The 21,677-nt window shown below is 35.1% G+C and overlaps 1 protein-coding gene across 4 annotated transcripts; it reads left to right on the top strand.

Annotated features, from left to right (window-relative positions):
- Positions 1-8,240: 8,240 nt before the first annotated feature.
- On the top strand, positions 8,241-12,926 carry LOC122297638. 4 transcript variants are annotated; one of them, XM_043107750.1, is made up of 6 exons: positions 8,241-8,399; positions 8,525-8,585; positions 8,798-9,178; positions 10,601-10,941; positions 11,019-11,249; positions 12,417-12,926. In XM_043107750.1, the coding sequence occupies exons 1-5, from the start codon at positions 8,319-8,321 to the stop codon at positions 11,235-11,237; spliced, it is 1,083 nt and encodes a 360-aa protein (XP_042963684.1). In that variant the 5' UTR covers positions 8,241-8,318; the 3' UTR covers positions 11,238-11,249; positions 12,417-12,926. The 4 variants fall into 4 exon arrangements, with proteins under 4 accessions (XP_042963684.1, XP_042963685.1, XP_042963683.1 ...); XM_043107751.1 differs by having other exon boundaries at positions 12,426-12,926; XM_043107749.1 differs by lacking the exon at positions 12,417-12,926 and having other exon boundaries at positions 11,019-11,461.
- The last annotated feature ends 8,751 nt before the right edge of the window (positions 12,927-21,677 follow it).

Genomic DNA, 21,677 nt, shown 5'->3' on the forward strand with positions numbered 1-21,677 from the left:
GAAATTTATCACAAGCAAACATAATAGCAAGCATCTCCTTCTTAGTTGTTGTATAATTTAATTGAGTTTCATTCAATGTCCAGCTTGCATAATGGATGACCCTGAACAGTTTGTCTCGCCTTTGTCCTAATACTACTCCAATTGCAAAATCACTTGCAATACACATGACTTCAAAAGTTTGACTCCTATTAGGTACAATCATAGCTGGTGCTAAAATTAGTTTCTTCTTAATTGCATTATAAGCCCGCAAACAAACATAATCAAAGTCAAATGCAGAATTTTTTTCAAGAAGATTACATAGAGGTTTAGAGAGTTTAGAAAAATCCTTTAAAAATCTTCTATAAAATCCCGCATGTCCCAAAAAGCTTCTGATTCCCTTCACATTCTTTGGAGGTGTTAGTTTTTCTATAGTTGTAATTTTAGCTCGATCAACCTCAATTCCTTTAGATGACACTTTATGGCCAAGCACGATCTCTTCTTAAATCATGAAATGGAACTTCTCCTAGTTTAGGACTAGATTTTTGTCTTCACATCTCTGCAAAAGAAGAGCTAAATTATATAAACAATGATCAAAAGATGTACCAAAGACTAAAAAGTCCTTTATGAAAATTTCCATTATATCTTCTGCCAAACTAGAAAAGACAGCCATCATGTAATGTTGAAATATCGTTGAGGCATTGAACAATCCGAAGGGCATCCTCCTTAAAGTAAATATTTCATAGGGGCATGTGAATGTAGTATTCTCCTAATCTTTGAGGGTTATGGCAATCTAGTTATACCATGAATAACCATCTTAGAAGCAATAGTAGGAATACCCAGCCAATCGATCTAAATATTTGATCAATGGAGGGAAGTGGAAAATAATTATTCCTTGTTGCTTTGTTCAACTTGTAGTAATGCATGCATACACGCCAACTCGTAACTTTTCTTGCAGGAATAAACTCATTATTGTCACTTTTCACCACTGTTATTCTACCATTTTTTTTATACAACCCGCACTGGACTTGCCCATGAGCTATCTGAAATAGTATAGATAATTTCAGCATTGAGGAGTTTCAAAATTTCAACTCTCAAGACTTCATTCATTATTGGATTTAATTTTCTTTTGTGCTTGATCGACGATTTGTAAAGTTCATCTATTACAATCTTTTGCATGCAAATGGAGAGACTTATACTTTTTTTGTTGGAAATAGACCATCCCAAGACTGTTCTATTCTCCTGTAACACATGCAGCGGCTTTTCCTCTTCTTCGAGTGTGAGTGTTGTAGCAACAATCAATGGAAATGTGTAACTATCACCCAAGAGTGCATAGCAAAGATGCTCAGATAATTACTTCAACTCCAGTGTTGTAGTTTGCTATATCTTTCTTTTAGGAATTATAGAATCCGACTTTGCTACCATCAGCTCTAGCCTCCCCACTTCATTGTTAAGTGATGTAACCTGTTGCAAGGCTTCCAAGGCAAATACATAGTGGAAAAAATTTTCACTAACAAAAGGTAAATCATATTCACAAAAAACAAAGTTATTAAAATTATAAGATTGAGATGAAGTGGTGATATATCGTTCTAGGTGATTTGCTGGTACATCTTCTTGAAATGCTTCTTCTACACATTGCTTAATGGCATCTACTCGACAGCAAGTGCTTGGATCTTCTGGAAATCTCATGACTTGGTAGATGTTGAACATAGCGTCTTCCTTATTTACTCTCAATGTTAATTCACCATTTTGAACATCAATTAAAGCCCTTCCTATAGCCAAGAATGGTCGGCCAAGAATTAGTAGGACTTCTTGGTCTTTGTCCATATCTAGCATCACAAAATCAGCAAGAAAAATAAATGTATCCACATTTACTAATACGTCTTCTATGATTTCACGTGGATACTTGATGGATCGGTCTACTAGTTGCAAAGAAATGGTTGTTTGTTTCATCTCTCCAAGTCCTAATTTCCTACAAACAGAAAGTGGCATAAGCTTAATGCTAGCACCGAGATCACATAAAACTTTATTAAAAAAATGAATTTCCAATTATGTAAGGTAAAGTAAAACTCCCTAAATCTTTTAATTTTTGAGGTAATTTCTTTTGAAGAATAGCATTGCATTCTTCATAAAACTTCACTATTTTGAACTCCTCCAACCTCATTTTCTTGGAAATAATGTCATTCAGGAATTTGACATAATTTGATATTTGTTCCAAAGTATCTACAAAAGGAATATTTATGTGAATTTTCTTAAAAATATCCAAAAACTTAGAAAATTGCTTATCTAATTTTTATTTTTGAAAACGTTGAGGATAAAGAAATGAACTAGAGAGAATATGAGGATTGTCAAGAAATGAAATTATTAGAGGCATGTTCGGTTTGGTAGTTGGAAATTCTCATCTCAAATTCAAAATTCTTATATCATCATTACAACTTTATCAAATTCTCATATAAAATATAATAAATAATTTAATTTTTTCTAAACTTTTTCAAATCTCAAAATAATAATAATATTAAAATATAATATTTTAATATTTCATCTTCAAACTTTTCATCTCAAAATTCTCTACTACCAAACCGAACCATTAATGTATCATCCACAATCTCCTTTTCTTTTACTTTATTCTTACTTTGACCATTGTTTGTAGCTATGAGAGTGGACTTGGTTTCCTTTGATAATGACCTCTCAATTTCTCTTCCACGCCTAAGTGTGATGGCCATGCATTGTTCATTTGAATTCACTTCTGTGTTGTTAGAAAAAGTTCCTCTTTGTTGGATATTGATGGTCGTAGCCAGTTGCCCAATTTGTATTTTAAGATTCTTTATAGTGACTCCCATATCGTTACAATGAGTCTCAATATTATCCAACCCTAAATCATTCTTTTTAAACCTTGCTTTTATCTCCTCAATAAAGGAAATCATGACATCCTCAAGTGACATCTTCTTCTCGCTTGGTTGACTATCAAATTGATAATTATAGTTCTGATTGTTGATGTATTGAACTTGTTTTTGAATCGCTTCATTAATCGAAACTATCATATTTGTAGTTGCAACATATTCTACACTTTATGGTATCCTTTGGTTTGTCAAAGCTAAAATCTGATGGGATAGAGAAACAACTTGAACTGAAATGGTTGACAATGGCTCCAATTCATGAATCCCAACAACTTTCTTAGCTATAGTTCTTTTAGTTGGCTATTGAGAGTTGTTTGAGCCAATTTCTTTCAAAAGATAGGTAGCACTTTCAGTTGTCTTTGACATTAAAGTTCTACTAGAAGCAGCATCAATTATGGTCTAAGTTTGTCCATTTAACCTATTATAGAACATCTGAACTTGAAACGAGTCTGGTAATCTATGTTGAGGGTAACGTTGAATCAAATCTTAATACATTTCCCATATTTCATAGAGTGACTCGAAATCATTTTACTTGAATTGACCAATCTCACTCTTGAGTTGGGCTATTTTTGCAGGTGGAAAGAATTTAGCAAGAAATTTTTTAGCCATGTCTTGCCAACTAATAATGCTTCCTAGTTGTAGAGATTGTATCCAACCTCCTGCCTTGTCCCAAAGAATAAGGAAACAATCACAATCTAATGATGTATTCAATAACACCATTAATCTTTACAGTGTCACAAATCTCCAAAAATATTACCAAATGAATATTGAGATCATCAAGTAGCAATCCATTGAATTGGACTTGTTGCACCATGTTGATTAAGGCTGGTTTGAGTTCAAAATTGTTGGCATTAATGGTTTGACGTCTTATACTCGAGTATTTGTCTTTCATAACTGGCCGTATATAATCCCTCAAGGTTTATGGCTATGCATCATGTTGTCTGTCAGCCATAACTAGTATTTTTTTTTTTTGTGATCTAAGAGTTCTTTCAATCTCCATATCAAAATGAGTAATGTCACGATATCTAACATGACGCATCCAACATAAAAAACACACTTGTAGAACAAAAATAAAAATAAAAAGTAAATTAAAATAAAATTCTAAATTAAAACCAAGATTGTTTTGTATCGATATTGACAAAAATAAGAATAAATCAATCCCCGGCAACGGTGCTAAAAATTTTATTAGTGCAAAACTGTAAGTATACAATATCGTAGTTTTATAGTAAAGTGATGAGAAGAGTATCATCCTCAGGAATTGGTAACTTACTTTTGACAAGTATTAAAATTATACTAATCTCGACTTTATTTAAAAAAATCATTAAAATTATTTGTAATTACAAATTGAAATAAAATCAGTTCAAATAAAATATTTAAAGGAAAAGAAAGTTGCTGTTTGAAAATCAAATTAATGAGAAAGAAAACTTCTAGGAAATCAATTTACCTAATCTCTTACTATGTTTTACTCATCTGACTAATTAAATTTAATTCTTTCAATTTGTTAGCAAATCTCCAACTCATTCAAAAGCCTCTTTCGATAGTCAATTGGAAATATTTTTATTCATCATTTTATACAAGAGTATGCAAATTAATAAAGCAAGAAAGTATTAAAACAAAAGATTTTAATACTACATAAGTTCATACAAGTCTTTCAATCTCTATATTTACCTATGCCGAAATATCCAAGATCTATCTTATAATTCCCTCTTTCGTTAGAAAATCACAATATCAAAATCATCTAATTAATGGTTAGTCAATTAGAAGAAATAAGTTCAGAATAAATCAGACAAACATGAAAGAGAATTACTTCAAATTAGCAAAGAAAAGAAGCGTAGTTTGAAATGAAATTACATCACTTTTCTAGAATAAAGAAAGTTAGTTCATGGTAAAAATTAAATTTAACATAAATAAATTCACTATAATTTTTCTAAGAAGAATGGAAGAAAATCAACACTAAAAAATACTCATTGCAGTCTGCAATGTCGTTCTCCAAGTCGCAGCATCCTCGGAAAGAAAATTTCGTTCGTGTGTCCAAATCCAAGCAACGTGTTTTTTTCTCTAATCTCCTGTTGCGTCCCTTTCTACGTCAATACAGTCCCGCACAAACCAAACTTCTACCCCCTTCTCTTATATGTGTCAGATCCTTCCAGTGTCTAGTGTGCATCAACAACCTAGCTTGCAAACGAAAAGATAAAACCATTGCTTCATCCGTTTTGTGCATCCGTGCCGTTCCGCATTAAACGTGTTGCCCTAGCTTGCATCTTGGGTCTCGCATCTTGCTCTTTTGGTGTTGCCTCCAAAAACTCTCTAGCCATTCAAAATGAGAAGATGAAAGTTACTGTGTCTTTTTGGTCCCGGGTCATGCGTCCTTCATAAAATCAAAAGAAATCCACTACATTTATCTCGCTTCAAAACGGATCTAATAAAATCCGCTGCATGTTTCATTCTATAAAAACCAAGAAGAGACTGGCCTTTGTTGCATGCAAAATCCATAAAATCAAAAGAAGGGCCTCGTGTGAACTCCTAGCCTTTTACCAAGTCAAACTGCATGTGTTTCTTTATATACCAAATCAAACTGCCAATGTGGAGTGCATGCTGTGACACCCCCAACTCTCACGTACGAACAAATGAAAATCGAAATTTTGGGATGATGACAACACAAGTCACGCATCCTATTGCCAAGTGCCAAGTGTGTGGACATGCAATACGTGTACAACAAAAACAACACAACGGGTAGTAAAAAGTTTTTCAACTAAGTACTAGAATTTTACTTAAATACAAACTCGCTCAAAACAAGCTTATCAAAATAATACAAGTTTATAGCAACATCATAAAACCAAATTACATAAATTAAAAACAGGGAAATAATTTCCAATAAGTAACCAAGAGCACCAAATCAAGCCTTTGGCGGAGTCGCCTCCTCAGGTTCAGCCTTCTCCTCATCTTCATCAAAATCTACGATACCAAAGACGGTACCGCAGGTAAGTAATAAACCAAACAAATCTCAAGATAAAAATACATTTATACAATAACCAAATGCATGAACATAATGCCATATGCATATGTCCTGAAAATCATTATTTCTCGAAAATAATCATTTTTCCAACGCACGCCAAAATCTCATTTTGGTCCAAAAATCCAATCCATTAAAACAACCGTCATTTTCCCATAAATGACTCACATATCCAAGTCTTGCCATTTTCCTAGAAAATTTCTCAATAATCAACCATCAAAGTACTGTAGGCTGGAATCACATGCGGGACTCTACGACCATCCCTACGTGTGCACCTTTGGCAGAAATTACAAGCAGGACTCTACCACTGTCCCTACTTATCACCATCCCTATAGTGACTCTCTATCAAACCATTCAATTAGTTCATTTCAAACACATTTAAAATCATTTCTCGTATAAAAATCCAGTTTCCAAATATGCACATGAATATGCATGCAATTACATAAAAACACATTTTTCATTTTTAACATACACATACATGCACCATGTAATGCAAATGACAAGACAAATTATCCAATAAACCCAACATCATCCAAACATAAATAACTTCATCCTCAAATTCATCTGAACCCCGACTCCTCAGATTTAGTCTGACACAATCAATCAATCACAAATTATTGTTAAAGCGAAAATACATTTAAATCTTAAAAAAAGTTTGAAAAATACTTACAGCGCTATAAAATAATTTTTAGAAGATCAATGAGCTGCAAAAGGTGGTGGAAAAGTGACGTAATAGTGCAAAATACACTGTAGCCATGGGTCATAAAATACCCTCTTTTGAATGGTAACAAGCTAAGACTTAGAATTGATAGGAAATGGCTTAAAGGTGTTGGTAAAGTTAAAGGAAGTGATAGTTGTTCATGGGTAGCAGTGAAAACGGCGGTGGAAGGCCAAAAATGCCAAATCGGATTTTAGCTTGTAGTGATTGCTCCGGCGACGGATTGGAGCTGGTAATGGGTGGATTAGGTCGGCAAGAGGTCGGTAATGAAGTGGTAAAGAAATGGTAGCCGGAGGTGGAACGATGGCAACAAAATGGCTCAAAAGCTGTACGACTTGGAGGAGTTCAAGTTGGTTAACGATGACACTAGATGGTCTGAAAATTGGTGAGGGTGTTCACCATCCGGAGGGGGATTAAATGGTAGGGGCAGTGAGAAGCATGATGGCACATAGCGGTGGGCTAGAGGAGAGGAAAGAAAACGATGGGAAAGGGGAGAAGAGAACGTCGTGCGAGAGGAGAAGCAGGGGAAGGAAGGAAAAAATAAAGGAAATAAAAAAGAAGAAGAATGAAAGAAGAAAAGAAGAGAAAAAGAACAAGGGAAGGAAAGCAGTAAGGTCCAATCCTCGCAACTTGGGTCACGAAACTGATCCAACGAAGATTATTTTCAAAAATAATAAGTTAAATAAAATAATTTAAACACAGTGATTAAATAAAAATAAAATAATAAAATTCAAAAACACAATAAATTTTAAAGCCCAAAAGTAAACTAATTTAAATTAAAGAATAATTTAAATACAAAACAATAATAAATAACAAGAAAGCATATTAAAATAATTTTACAACTTAAAAATTATAAAATAATACTGCAAAAATTACCTTTAAATTAAAACAAAAAAAGCACTAATTATAATAATTTAAATAAAATCACTTAATAAAATATACGTAAAATGAGAATATCACACATGCTTAAAAAATACTCTGACTTGATCAACATTAAAAATTAAGGAGAATCTATCAGTTATTATGGTAAAAAAAAATCCTGGGAGCTATCCTTCCACGCAACACCAAGTTCAAATTTGATCACCCTCCACAACCATCTCTTCTCCCATCAATCCTTCAAATAAAGAGAACTAAAATAAAATTAAATCAAATCAAAAGAAATAAGCAAAACTAACAATTTTAATAAGTAAAAGGGTAATAAAAATTATATAAAAATTACACTTATCAATAGTCTTAACTATTTTTTTAAATAAAATAAAATTCACAACATCTATAAAAAAAAATACTTACTTAATTCTAAGTAAAATATATATATATATATATATATATATTGGAATAAATAGTCGGGACCATTATCGGGATCCCAAGCATTTCAAAATATTTGCTTCCTTTATATGTGTAAATTATACAAGAACAATTTCTGTTTTTAAAGTTTGAAAATACTTTTGGCCATTCAAAAATAAATAAATAAAAATCAGTAGATTTTATTATTATTATTATTATTATTATTAAAACCCAGTTTCCAACCAGGGCTGAAGTCCCTTTTTTTTATTTAATTTAATTTTTTTAATTATTATTTTATTATTTTTATTATTATTACATTTTAAAATAGTGGAGAAAAAAATGAAAAGAAAAGACTTCATCTAGACGGGGTTTTAGCCGGCATATTGGATAAAACGGGGGCGAAATCTGCTAAAACCCTAAACCCTCGAAAATGGAACTGCAATCAGTTTGTCGTGGGCTTCCCACCCCGAAGTTGGGGTTTTCCACATACCGATTGCTTTCTCATCAATCTGTTAGTACCTATAGTGTTTCTCTTGGCAATGATTTCTCCTGGATTTTCACTCCTAAATTACTCTCACTCTATACTCTCTTACTTTACATCATTTTTTATTATTTCTCTTTGTTCACTCCTTTTAGGTTTCAGCAAATCAAGGTGGATTGAGGGATGGAAAGGTTCCAGTTCGTATTACGTCGAAATGTAAGTTTTTTTCTCAAGTATATATTTACCTGCGGTTTGGTTGCTCGGAAAACCACGGCTAAAGATATAAGTTTTGTTTGTTTTTGGTTTTATCTTGTTGTTTTCTTTTTCGTTATCTTCAAATGTTTACCTCTTCAACTAATAGGCTGTGCTGAATGGACCTCTGCCGTTTTTGTCCAAACTTGTAAAACTCTTTTCTTCCCGTGTCCCAGCACATTTGATGCTTGGTTTGAAGAGGGTGTTTAAGAAATCTTCGGTGCTGGGCTCAGAAAGAAGAGTTATTGTATGTGCTACAAAATATAACCCAGACGAGAAGTTGCAATTTTCGGGCAGGGAAAATTCTGATTCTGGCCTTGCTGCCAGTGGAATTAATGGGGCGGAGCCTTTTCGGGGTAAATCGGGTTCGATTTCATTTTATGGGTTGACTCACCAGTCTGTAGAGGAAGGCAAATTGCAGTCCGCCCCTTTTAACGAGGAGAAGAGCTCGTTTCTTTGGGCGTTAGCCCCCGTCGCATTGATTTCGTCATTGATTCTTCCGCAGTTCTTCTTTTCTGAGGCAATTGAGTATTTCCTGGGGGACGTGCTGTTCGTAGGTATTTGTATTCAAATGAGTGCTTTCTATGAGTGTTGTCTACCTTTGAACTTGTGAGTGACTGTGCTTGTGTGGGTGGGTCATGGACAACACTATCATGTTAGGAAATCAATTGTAGAGAAAATTACATAAATAAACCTTTGTCGTAAGTTGCTTTTGTATGATGCGTGATTAATGGCTTAGTGATGTATGCTTGTTTGCTTTTCTCGGCTAACTTTTAATATGTTTTCACTGCTTGTAGAAGTTATGTTTTGTGTTATGTTTCAGATTTCAATAATTGATTATTTTCAAGTTAAATGTGATACCGAGTAACTTTTATTCTTTTACGATATATAATTAGTGACTGCTGCTGAACATCAAATTATCAAGTAACTTCTTAACTCACATCTTCTAAGGCAAGGAGATAGCATGTTATGAGTGGATGCGATGGTGAAGAGAAGGCCTTGTAGACATCTTTGGCGGTGCTTAGATGAAAAGATTAGAGACTAAGGCCTTTAGTCTAATATGTTTTGGGCATGAATTTAATATGATGGGTAGTGCATATAATGAGGATTTTTCATCCTTAAAGAGGCTGTCCTTTTTATGAGTGCATATTTTCTACTTATTATGCAATGCTTGTAAAATTTTAGTTATGGAGTGGTGGTAACTGGATTTAAGCAACCTTAAACAGTTTTTTGAAAATGATTGACCAAGAAAATAAAATTATCAGACTGTGAATGTGGGTGTGTTGCAAGAAACCTTTCCACTGCCTGGTTAAGTGATAATTTACTGCAATGGGCTAGGAGTTGATTACTGTTGGGAAATTGTTTTGGTGTAAAGAAATTTTGGATGTCCAGCTGCCCCCCACTTCCTTTTTGTGATTTACCTCCCGACCACAACCAAAAATAATATAAAGGAAAAATAACTTCGATTGATCAGGAAATTTACTTACTCCTTTTTGTCTAAAGCTCCTTTTGTCTTCTTGATGATGATTAATGTTGAAACTTCTCCATCATTGTGCTCTTATATATGTCCCGTGTACCTAGGCTATGCCTACCTATATCTTCAGCAAAAATTCTTGTATACTGATCAAAAGAAAAGGATAATTAATGTTGAAACTCATTATTGGATCAATGAGGATATCAATTTATAATCTTATTTGATGGTATAATTAATGGGACCACACAGTTCTCCCAAATGATGTTATTGATTTACCTTGCCTTGTGAAATAGGTTCTTCTTTTTTACCAAAGTTGGGTCTTTTGCTATAAAGAATATTCTTTGTATGCACAACACAAACATGCTTCTATTTTTAAATCCAATGTTAAGCTAGATTAAAAAATTGTTTTAATCTCTCTTCGATAAAAAGTATGCATGGATGCGTGGTTTCTATGAAAAAGATTGGATAAAATTCATCTAATTGTTTCCATGTAATTTTTATGCAGAACTTGTGACTTCTTTATTATTCGAGGTCCTGTTTTACATTGGTATTTCAATATTTCTGCTTGTAACTGACCGTGTTCAAAGGCCATATTTGCAATTTAGTCCAAAGAGGTGGGGTCTCATCACAGGTCTTAGAGGATACTTAACAAGTGCTTTCTTCACAATGGGCATCAAGGTCATTGCCCCTATCTTAGCTGTCGCTGTCAACTGGCCGATAATTGGCCTGCCAAGCCTGATTGCAGTGGTTCCTTTTCTATTCGGCTGTCTAGTACAACTTGCATTTGAGAAGTTTGTGGATATGAGTGGATCATCTTGTTGGCCTTTGGTTCCTATAATTTTTGAGGTATATGGCTTCTATTAAGTAAAAGTTTCATTATGTAGCCAAAGTCGTGGTTTTGATGAGTTGAATTAGTTTTGCAGGTCTATAGACTCTATCAGTTGACAAAAGCTGCTCATTTCATTGAAAAGTTGCTGCTCACATTGAAGGGGCGTCCCTCTTCGCCAGAATTGCTAGAAAGGAGTGGTGCCCTGTTTTCCATGATATCGACTTTCCAAGTTCTCGGCATTGTCTGCCTCTGGTCCTTGCTGACATTTCTTTTAAGGCTTTTTCCTTCTAGACCTGTAGCAGAGAAGTACTAATGTGTGTATGAGGTCAGTATATTTTTTTTTAGCAATGCGGTTTTTGTGCTCATATTCGAGGTCTGTGCAATCTCACATTTGGAGTCTTAGGCAAGTTTTTAGGTTTTTTTTTCCTTCAGCAGTCCTGTTGTAGATCTAAATTAGGTAAGTATGCCCGATGCATGTTTGTTCTCCTCAAGACTGTGAAATAACACTTACTTAGTGACCACCATTGATGGTGATTATCTGTTGGCGTGTTTATAGCATTTAACCTTTTGAAGTTTGGTAGGTGACCTGAACACGTAATGAATAGAAGAATACATGCTACTAGGCGGTTTCTATTCGTATATCAGGAATTTTAAAACCTGCTACGAATTTTGTGAAACTTCATAAACTTCTTCCTTGACACTTAAAAAACAGGGGATTTGACCATTTTTCTCACTTTTCAAACTTGTTAAAATTTAGTGTTCTGTGTCTAGAGTGCTTGGTTCAAATTTACTTTTAAAAAAAAAAATGGAGTATGCAGTACTGTTGAATTCTCTATAACCAAAGTGATATTGTTTGATCAAAATGGTTGGATTATTTAATTTTCTTTAGGTAAATGATATATGTGTTTTTATATAAGTTTGTTTTCAAGAGGCCTGTAACCAGGGTTGTAAACAAGCCAAGTTCGGGTTAGTTGAGGCTGTCCAAACTCATCTCGAATATTTCAAAACACGGCTTGTATAAAAATCTCTCTTTAAAATCCAGCTTGAGCTCAGTTTGATTTATTGAAAATTCATCTCAAATTTGGCTCGAAGCTTGAGTTCTAATGATCTAGTCGAGTGCTTGGCTTGATTCAAGAATAATTTTAAGCTTTTTATTTTCTCAATTTAAAAAATAATAAATAACAATATGATGACACACACACATGTTAATGTATAGATTCTTAATATATATTGTTTACTCCATATCTGATCTACTATATGCATATCTATATTTGTAAAATATATTTTTTATATTATAATATATACGTGCAAGCTTACGTGTCAGAGTCAAGTTTTATACAAGCTTGTTTGAGAATATTAACCAAGTCAAGTGAAGTTTTATACAAGTTGTATCGTTTAATAATTGACCATAATTTCTTGTTCACAAACATGTTCATTTAATAAACATCTTCTTCATCCATGGGAATGAATCTTGCCATTGAAAACCTGGTAGGGAGAGCAGCAGAAGCGATTTCCCAGAGGAGTACTTAGCCTCTCATACATGTTAGATGCCCAGAACGTGGTCCCCTCCCTCCCTAGCTAGTGTGTCAATGGTGCTATGGGTTTGCAGACGACATGCATGGTCGACCCTGTGAGCGGTCATGATGGAGAACTTTTCTCTTTTGTTAAGGGCTCATTCTAGTTCATCTTGATCGGTAACCAGTAGAATTTGAATTCTGAGGATTTTGTCTGTTGAATTATCAGAGGTGTGACGGATCTTAGATTCGTTCCATCGCTTTGGATGGGACAAAATGAAGTCAGCTACTTTTACATTTTGATCCTACACCAAATGATCTAGAGCTGGGCGAGTAATACTTGGTACAAGCCTAAAATGTATATAAGTATTATACAGCTTTTTATAAAAATGTGGGCCCAATTAAGAAATGTGAGTTTTTTACACTTCTATAATAAGATCTAACTTTTTTTTATAAAGGATTTGTTCGATTTGCGTGAGATTTGTACATTTGAGATTTGTATATATAATTTTGGGATTTGAAATTATCCAGTCCAGGTACCCAAGGGACCTCCTAGGCTCTTACAAAGTTCCCATATGAAGCGCTGAAGCATGTCTTTTCTTTTTATTTTTTTATCAGGTCACTACAAGCTACAATGCTTTTCCAAATCCACGAGGTTGAGGGATCTCTCCTAGTTTCTGGGAATGTATTAGTCTTGACGTGTTAATTCTTCAAGATTTTGACCATAGGAGGTTCGGACTGTTTCATGTCTTCCATCCCAAGTCCCAACTCTGCGATTAGAGCCCTTTTGACGTTATACACTCTTCTCAATCATAGTACCCCCATTGTCCTTTAGATGTCGAATTCATTCCCAGGGCTTTGGAGTGAAGTTAATTTTCTTTGAAAATCCCCACAAAAAAATTAGGAATAAACCATCTAGGGTCAAACATATATTTTTGGGTGGTAGAAAAGTAGACATGCACTACGATGGGAGGGCAGGGCAGGCGCTACTAATATAGAGGAATATTAGGTATAAATTTTAAATAGATAAGTCATGCACTGGCCTTTGTAAAAAAGTGAGTCCTACAAAAAATGAATAGATTTTTTCTCACTCTTTATTTTTTAAGATGGGGTCTACTCTTTTACAAAGAAACTATATAGAGTTTATCTATTTAAAACTTGTAAAAATCATTTCTCACTAGTCTAATAAGAATTCTCCTCACTTGTGTTAGTGCCTTTGCCTTCCAACTGGCAACTGGATAATGTCTCGTCATCCGAAAGGCAGCAATGGTCTAAGAGACATGAGGCCTGGTTTTATTGCTTAAATAAACACTGGGCTTGCTGGTATTGATTTTCTGTCTAGACCAATTGTCGTACGTGGTAAGACACTTCATAACTGTTTGAGCCTCGTTTTGGGTAGCCTTACCCAAGATAGTAAGTGGGAGATGGGAGAGGCTGAGCGGCTGACTTTAATTCCTTTGAGGTGCCGACTGCCCGTTCTACTCTGCCCTTAATAGAAGTGTGAAGAAAATCTCGTATTCCAAAATGAATAGGAACTGAGATTGAGGCTTCCTTGTTGTAGCCCTCTTGATGGTTTAATGAGGTCCAAGGGGCTACCATTGAGATGAATGGAACAAGGAAGAGTGGAGATGCATTGCTTGTGGATCCAAGTCTCTCTAAACCCAAACTTTTTTAAAACATTATGGACAAAGGGTCATTCCATCCTATCATATAAGCCTTTTTCATATCAAATTTAATCGCCATGAGACCCCCCTCTCATGGTGTGAAATAACTTATTTTTTAAGATGGAGTCAAGATCATAGTTTTAAATTCCGTTCCGTTCAAGCTGTTTCGGCCTGAATTTTCCATTCTGGTGTAGTATCTAATACTATACTTTATCATTCTATTTTGCTCCAAATTTCAACCCATCATAGTTTGTTTTGGTCATTTTGATCAAATTTATGCTAGAATGGCCGAAATTGACATTCCGGGCTCTATTCTATTCACTATTTTAATGGAAGTTTTGTAATTTTCTTATTGTTGGATGACATTTTTATAAATTTTAAATCTAGATGGTATTTAATTAATTCTAGAATATAAAATGTATTTATATCATTTTAATTTTTTTTGTAACTTTAAATATGTCCCCTCATTCTTTTTTTTTTAAATGTCATTATTTTTAATAATTTCTCTATTCTTTTGTTTTTTTTTTTTTTCCTTTGTATTTTGTATCTCAACTCAAGTTTGTGATTTTTTCAATATATATTCATTTTATAAATCGTCAATTCTTCCATATATACATACACATACATGATACACACTAATGTATACATGTATTTATTCTATTAGTTGTTAGTTTATATATATATATATATATATATATATATATATATAATATAGTTAATTCTGAAACGGAATACTGGAACACACTGGTATCGAAATATTTCATTCCAGTATTTAAACCAAAATGATCACCGAATCAAAATTTAAAACATCGGTCAAAGATTATACCCTTATTTGTAACCATTATTTGGTTTTGGGGTTACATCTTGAATGAAAGTTGGTAATATCTCTTTTTAACCTACCTATCAATAAATAAATAAATCTCTCTTTAACTTAGCTTTAAGTGCTGTATCTTTTCCAACAACGACTATTTATCATCACTTCTTCTCCTCCCCTCTTTTTGCAAAACCAACCAGCATCTTATAATTCCAAGAATATAACTCTTTATCAGGCATTTGCTCGAACAATCTCCCTGCCTCCCTCGTATCACCCACTTTACAATAGAAAAAATTTATTTGCAAGCTTGAATTTTTGACACCCAATACACTAATATAAAGTATGCTCTACACTCGAAGACCATTTTCATCGGACAAATTCCCATCCTCTAACAAAACCGAAACAATTTAACAAGGTCAAGCAAGTCATGAGAAGAACTCCATATATTGTTCTCCATATCACCCATGGGTGCAAGAGATGCTTCCACCTTTCCCTCTTTGCATATATAAACACAAGAAATCCGAGCTGGGCTGGCTCTTTTCTTCGACATGGATGGCTACTTGAGTAGAAAGTCTCAAAACCTGTGAGATCTTTGATCTTCTTCTTGCCTTCAAAGCCCAAGTCAGTACCACCAAATGCACCAAGCAACGTATGATACATTCACCAGTTTCGGATGCGAGAGCTTCTAAGAATTGAAACCCTTATTTGGATTAAAAAATCTCTCAACTCAACTCATTTTATTGAAATGTTATTAAAACTTTGCCAAACTTCTACACAAAATATAATAAACAATTCAACTTTTTTAAATCTCAAAAGAAAAATAATATTAAAAAATAATATTTTATTCAACTCTCATCTCATCTCAACTCACTATCCAAACCAAAGTCGGATAAGTTGCCAAAATCTTCACTCTCTAGTACTTATGGTTTTGGTTTCAACTCATGAAATCAAGCATCCACGTTGAAAAAGATGAAAGGAATTAAGAGGGAAACATATACAAAAGAAAATCTTGGATTTTGTCCCCTCTAATTTTAATTTTAATATTGTATGTTACTGGGCATAGCTCAGCCAGAACATTTTCCTCTGAGAAAGCTCATCATTTTTTTGTACAGTATTTTTAGTATGGATGAGACTCAAGTTACAAAAAGCATAATGCTTCATCTTCATAATAGAATTATTTAACATAATGTAACGTCCATCTTTGTGGTGGAACTTTTAGAAAATGATTTTAAGAAAGAGACGAGAATTATTGTTTGTTTCATTTCCAACCCAAGATACGAAAGACTCTATGTTTAAAATAAAACATGTTTATTAATTTAAAAAGAGTTACAGCGAAAAAAATTAAATTTTAAAATTAAAAGTCTTTCATACAAAACATTGTGTCTAGGCTTCCGTGCTCTTCCCCTTGGGCCGTGTCTGTCCTAACGCATTCTGCTCATCTTGTCCCTATGAGAGTACACATAAAAACTAAAATGAGTCGATAACTCGTAAGCATTATTTTATAAGCCAACATATACAAACATAGGTTTTTAGTCATGCATTCATCACTCCATACATACTATACATAAAACATTTCTTCATTTAAAACATTTTGAGGTGGAGTTTTTCTTGAAAATGATTTTCTTTCATAAAATGTATATTTTCTTTCGTAAAACATTTTTCATGCCTCATATCTTCATTTCTTAAAGAGTATGAGCATACATACATTCTTTTTTATCACTTTCCTTTAGCTGGTATACACTGTTATGCGCCGTGTATGAGGGTTAGCGGTCTTCCTTTAGACCTGAAGTGCACTCGTGGCCATGGGTTGGGAATCCCTTTCAATCAGGGGATAGCATTGGGTGCATTACCTGTACTACTTACCCGACATTATAATTTGCCCATTCATTTAGTACCCGTTCATTCATTCATATGGTCGTTACGTATTTTCATATATTAAAACTTTCATTCACTCGATCCTTTCAGTCCCTTCAATCCTTTTCTTTTTATTCATTCTTTTCAGTCCATTCATTTCATAAACATTGTTTAAAAGCATTTCTTAAACCACAACATTTAAAAGCAGCCTTTGAAATCATAAACATAAGCATCGTTTAAAACATCAATCCATGGCATCATTAAAGCATCATTAAATATCATCTTTCATGGCATCACTTAATACATCAGTTCATGACATCATTTAAAACATCAGCTCATACGGACCTTTAAAAACACTTTCTTCGTGTCACATCAGTTCATGGCATCACTTAAAACATCAATTCATGGGGACATTTCAAAACATTGTTTTTGCGTTGTTTAAAGTATCACTTAAAGCATAAGACATAAGCCTTAACATTTCTTTTCATGAAAATAAATACAATAGATACTACTTATAGTCATCCATCACATGTGTCCACTTAGATACTTGGGGTGCATTAAAAGGGGCTGCCAAGAATGGTTATTACGTACATATACCTTTAAACATTATACTTAGCATACCTTCGTAAAACATTGTCCATGTCATTTCGTAAAACATCATAAAGGAAAAGCATTTCATTTTCATTTTTATATCCTTAGAAAACTCTAGAAGGGTATGAATATAATACTTACCTGAACTCCATGCCATACTCATTTCATGCAGTCTATTCATGTGCATGTCAGATGACAACCTACATGCATACACAACCTTAGTGTCATTCTCTATCTAATACATAAGTAACTAAACTAGAAATAGAACTACGTTTTACTTGGAAATACTCTCCTTCTATCTCATGCTCTTATGTGTCCCTTACTATGCTAAAACCTTTGGGCTCTACTTACGGTCACTACTTCATCCAAACTCAAGGTCTTACCTTGAGTGCTTATCCACTAAAGTGAACCTCCATGATTCACCTTAACGTTAAGACACTAAGACCTTCATCTTACTCTTTTATTACTGACAATCAAATGCATGACTCAGACTGACTAGGTCACGCATCCCACACTTTATCCTCATTCTCATCCATGCATGCCACATGACTTTAAGCCAACTCTGAGACTTAAATATCGTGTATTCATGCTTAGGACAGATTACCCATTACATATAGTAAATCTGTCTGGTACATGTGTCTAACCAGATACACACGTACCCTACCCCCTTTTATCACATAAGATCAACATACAATTCGTTGATCACTTGCTTGTATAGACAAACTCCATACTCCAATACCAACTTCTACTCAAAACTGGTCGGTAGGACTTTTCCTACTTCCTAGCCCTTTACAAGTTCATTTCAATACTTAACACGACAAGACTTCATTCACACTACACCTTCATCGCGTCACGTAGCTTAAGACTAATCCCAAGCTACACCGTGAAGCCCACAACTATGGCAGGGTAACATCACGACTATTTTGAGATACTGTTCTATAATTGCCAACACTACACCCCACGCCCTACGCTCCTCAACTATGCCATCCAACTTTCATGGCATGCCATCCAGTGCATCACGATTTCATTACATGGAGTAGACTCCACATGTACTCCCTCTAATCCACTCTATGCCACAACACCACTACAACGTACACCAGATTGTGCATCGCTACACGATATGGAGTACACGCTACGTGTACTCCCTTCACATTACGCTACACCACATACTACTGCGATGCACACCACACGATGCGTCGTTGCACGACATGGAGCACACCCCACGTGTACTTCCTTCACAATACTATGCCACATCACTACTATATCACATACTTCACACCCACATTTCACAGCACAGTCCACAACACTACACAATACACTATACAATTATGCCCAACACTTCACTATACAGCGAACTCCACAATTATCTATAGCATAGTCCACAACCAACCAACTAACATCTAACATAAATAACAAGGGAGAGAGAGTTATACCATCGTTGAGATTTACTCGTGCTTTGCTCGCTACTCGTCACGGGCAATGGCGTCGAAAGGGTCATATGTGGCGGCTAAATCGCATACCATGGTTATCCAACGTATATGGTGGATGTCCACTATATAAAGTGGTGGCTTGGGTTTAGGGTTGGGCTAGGGAAGGCCAAGGGAGGCTCATGGTGGCTAGGGTGGTGGAGCACGGCTGAACCGTGGGTTTCAAGGGTTGGTCCGTGAGTCTCAAGACATGGAAATGGAGGGGGAGCTCATGGGAGGCCATGGCGGCTAGACGGTAACTAGGGGAGCTTCCGGTGGGACTAGTGGCAGATCTAGGCTGTGGGTCATGGAAGACCCGTGTGAGAGAAGGGTTGTGTGCGTGGGTTTAGGGAGAAGCTACGGATGGCTGGGTTTCATGGAAGTGGTTGACGAAGGAAGGAGAAGCTGCTACTAGTGGTGTGGTGGCATGGTTGGTCGTGTAAGGTAGCACAAGGAGGAGAACCCGTGTGGGTAAACCCATTTCAGGTTGTGTGCGTGCATGCGATGAAGGGGAAGAGGGAGGCTGGGTTCCATGGAGGGGGTTCACCGGTGAAGAGGAAGGCTGTCGGTGGTGATGTGGTGACCTAGGTGGCAGTGATGGTAGCACAAGGGTGAAGAACCCGTGCGTTGCCCTATGTGAAGGAGTGGGAGAGGACTGCCATAAGGGGATGGGTTTAGTGGTTGGGTGATCTCTGGAGTGAAGGGGAGTCACTGGTGGTGGCGGTGGCCAAGGGTGGCTAGCGATGGAGCTGGGTTGAGCTGAATGAGGGAATCAGGAATGGGGAGGGCTGCTACCCGCATGAGCTGAGGGAAAGGGAGGAGAGAGAGGAAAAGGGAGAAAAGTGAGGAAAAAGGGCTAGGGCTTGAGTATTTGATCCTGGCCCTACATCCTAGGGTTCTCAATCTAATCCAACGGTGATGAATTAAACATAAAGTTAACTAACTTAAAAATAGATATTTAAAGATATAAACACATTAATACTAATTTAAACTCAACTTTAGTTTATAAAATAATATTCTTTCATTATTAAATAAATGATGAAGTTTTACTAATTATCTTTTAAGAGGATAAAACTATTTAATTAATTAGAGTTTTAACATAATTTGAATCTCATAATATTTTTAAATAACTAAAATCATTTAATCTAAATGATTTTCTACAATTATAATATTTTTGAACCTCTTCAAAAATATTATAATTATCTTACTTAAAATTAGGTTTGGTCTAATAACACAGGAAATATTCCGTTTAAATATTTCCAGAACATTTAAAATATTCGAGGGTTTTAAAACATTGTATTCACTTTAGAAATCACTTGGTATTTTTAAAAACACCCCATCAAGGTTTGGTATGTAAAACGAGACTTGTGATCATAAGAAAGAGAAATGAGAGGGTTGCTAGCTTGTTTTTGTTTATTTTCCACTCCAGAATTTGGATTTTATCAAAAGAGAGATGGCACTGTGTTAAGAAAATGGTTGCTAAAACATTTTATAATGAGTAATGCTACATACAGTCGTGGAGTGTGTAAATGCTATGCAGTCACTTTGAAAAAGAGTATGGTCTACTATTAAAAAATTAATTTATTTTCATGTTAGTTCTGTATTTATTCACTTTTTTTTAAATAATCGTACGACATTTGCACACTCACGATTACAAGTATCATTTCTTTTCATAATATGTTAGATAATGCTAGTCTTCATCTTGAATTTATTATTTTTAGACGCCCCAACTCATGTGACATCTCTTAAATGACTTCAAAAGAAAACTACTAAAAAAATAAATAAATAAGATGGAGAACAAATTCTCTAATCATGCATGTGATACTTTGAATTTTTGGTTTCAGCTTCATATTAAAGTTCTCGATCTCCTTCTTGGTCTGTCTCAAGGAATTTGGGCACTAAAGATCAGAAGAACCCTACAAAAAAGTGTTCTCGGCCTGTTTTTGTCATGATCTCTCTGCCTACCAAGCTCTGGATCTAGTCAAACTTCGTTGCAAATTGGGCTCCTCAAACAATCAAGCAACACAAAAAAAAACTTGACCACTTACTATTCGTACATGAGGGAATATGTTGGGGCATCCTCTTAATTGAAACTGTCAAAGTGTGTCATGCATGCACATAAATCAGCATGCAAGGCGCAATGTACAAAAAACAAAAAAAAAAAAAACAAAAAAAAACATGCAAGGCGTGCATCTAATGCTGCCTCTCTCTCCTTCGAATATTATTACCGTGAAATTGCTTTGCAAATTCTAAATACATTAGTGGTTGAGATTAAAATAGCTATCTTATTTGAATTTTGACCGATTGATCTGCACTTCTTCATGTGGTGCTAGCTCTTGCCACGTAACACATGTTTCAGACGTTGGGCTGCTTAATAGTACTCTGCTAGTTGGGATTCTACATGCAGACATGAGCTGTAGGTCAGGAAGTAAGTCCAAAACCCTTAAGGTTTTCAACTCTTAAGGGATTGTTCATTCTGGCCACCTCGTCCGTCAGAAGGAAACAACAGAAACATGCATGAATTCAGACGGTTAGATTCCAAGATTTCCAATGACTATTTTCTTTCAAGCCGACGTACGGTGGAGAACAACCCTCACCCAAAAACATCCAGACCAAGCAACGCGTGTTCGACTTAGAACTCAACAGGAACCACACGTTCGATTGCTGCATGCGGACGCCGAGGCCTCGTGAGAGAAATGAGTTTTGGTTCGTTCAAAACGGTAGGCAAAAAATTCCAAACCCTCCTTTCCAAGAAAAGGGAAAAAGCCCACCTGTTTCGCCATGTACCGACAAATCCAACCTAATATGCTTCGAATCTTCTTCTGTGCTTATAAATAACCCCCACTAGCA

This window comes from Carya illinoinensis, chromosome 15 (assembly GCF_018687715.1).
Source record: "Carya illinoinensis cultivar Pawnee chromosome 15, C.illinoinensisPawnee_v1, whole genome shotgun sequence".
Lineage (NCBI taxonomy): Eukaryota > Viridiplantae > Streptophyta > Magnoliopsida > Fagales > Juglandaceae > Carya > Carya illinoinensis.

Bases quoted from the DNA above. Each gene is read 5' to 3' on its own strand.
- LOC122297638 (XM_043107750.1), top strand. From the start codon at position 8,319: ATGGAACTGCAATCAGTTTGTCGTGGGCTTCCCACCCCGAAGTTGGGG. The intron at 8,400-8,524 runs GTTAGTACCTAT...CACTCCTTTTAG, and splicing joins GATTGCTTTCTCATCAATCT to GTTTCAGCAAATCAAGGTGG. The intron at 9,179-10,600 runs GTATTTGTATTC...ATTTTTATGCAG, and splicing joins GGGGGACGTGCTGTTCGTAG to AACTTGTGACTTCTTTATTA.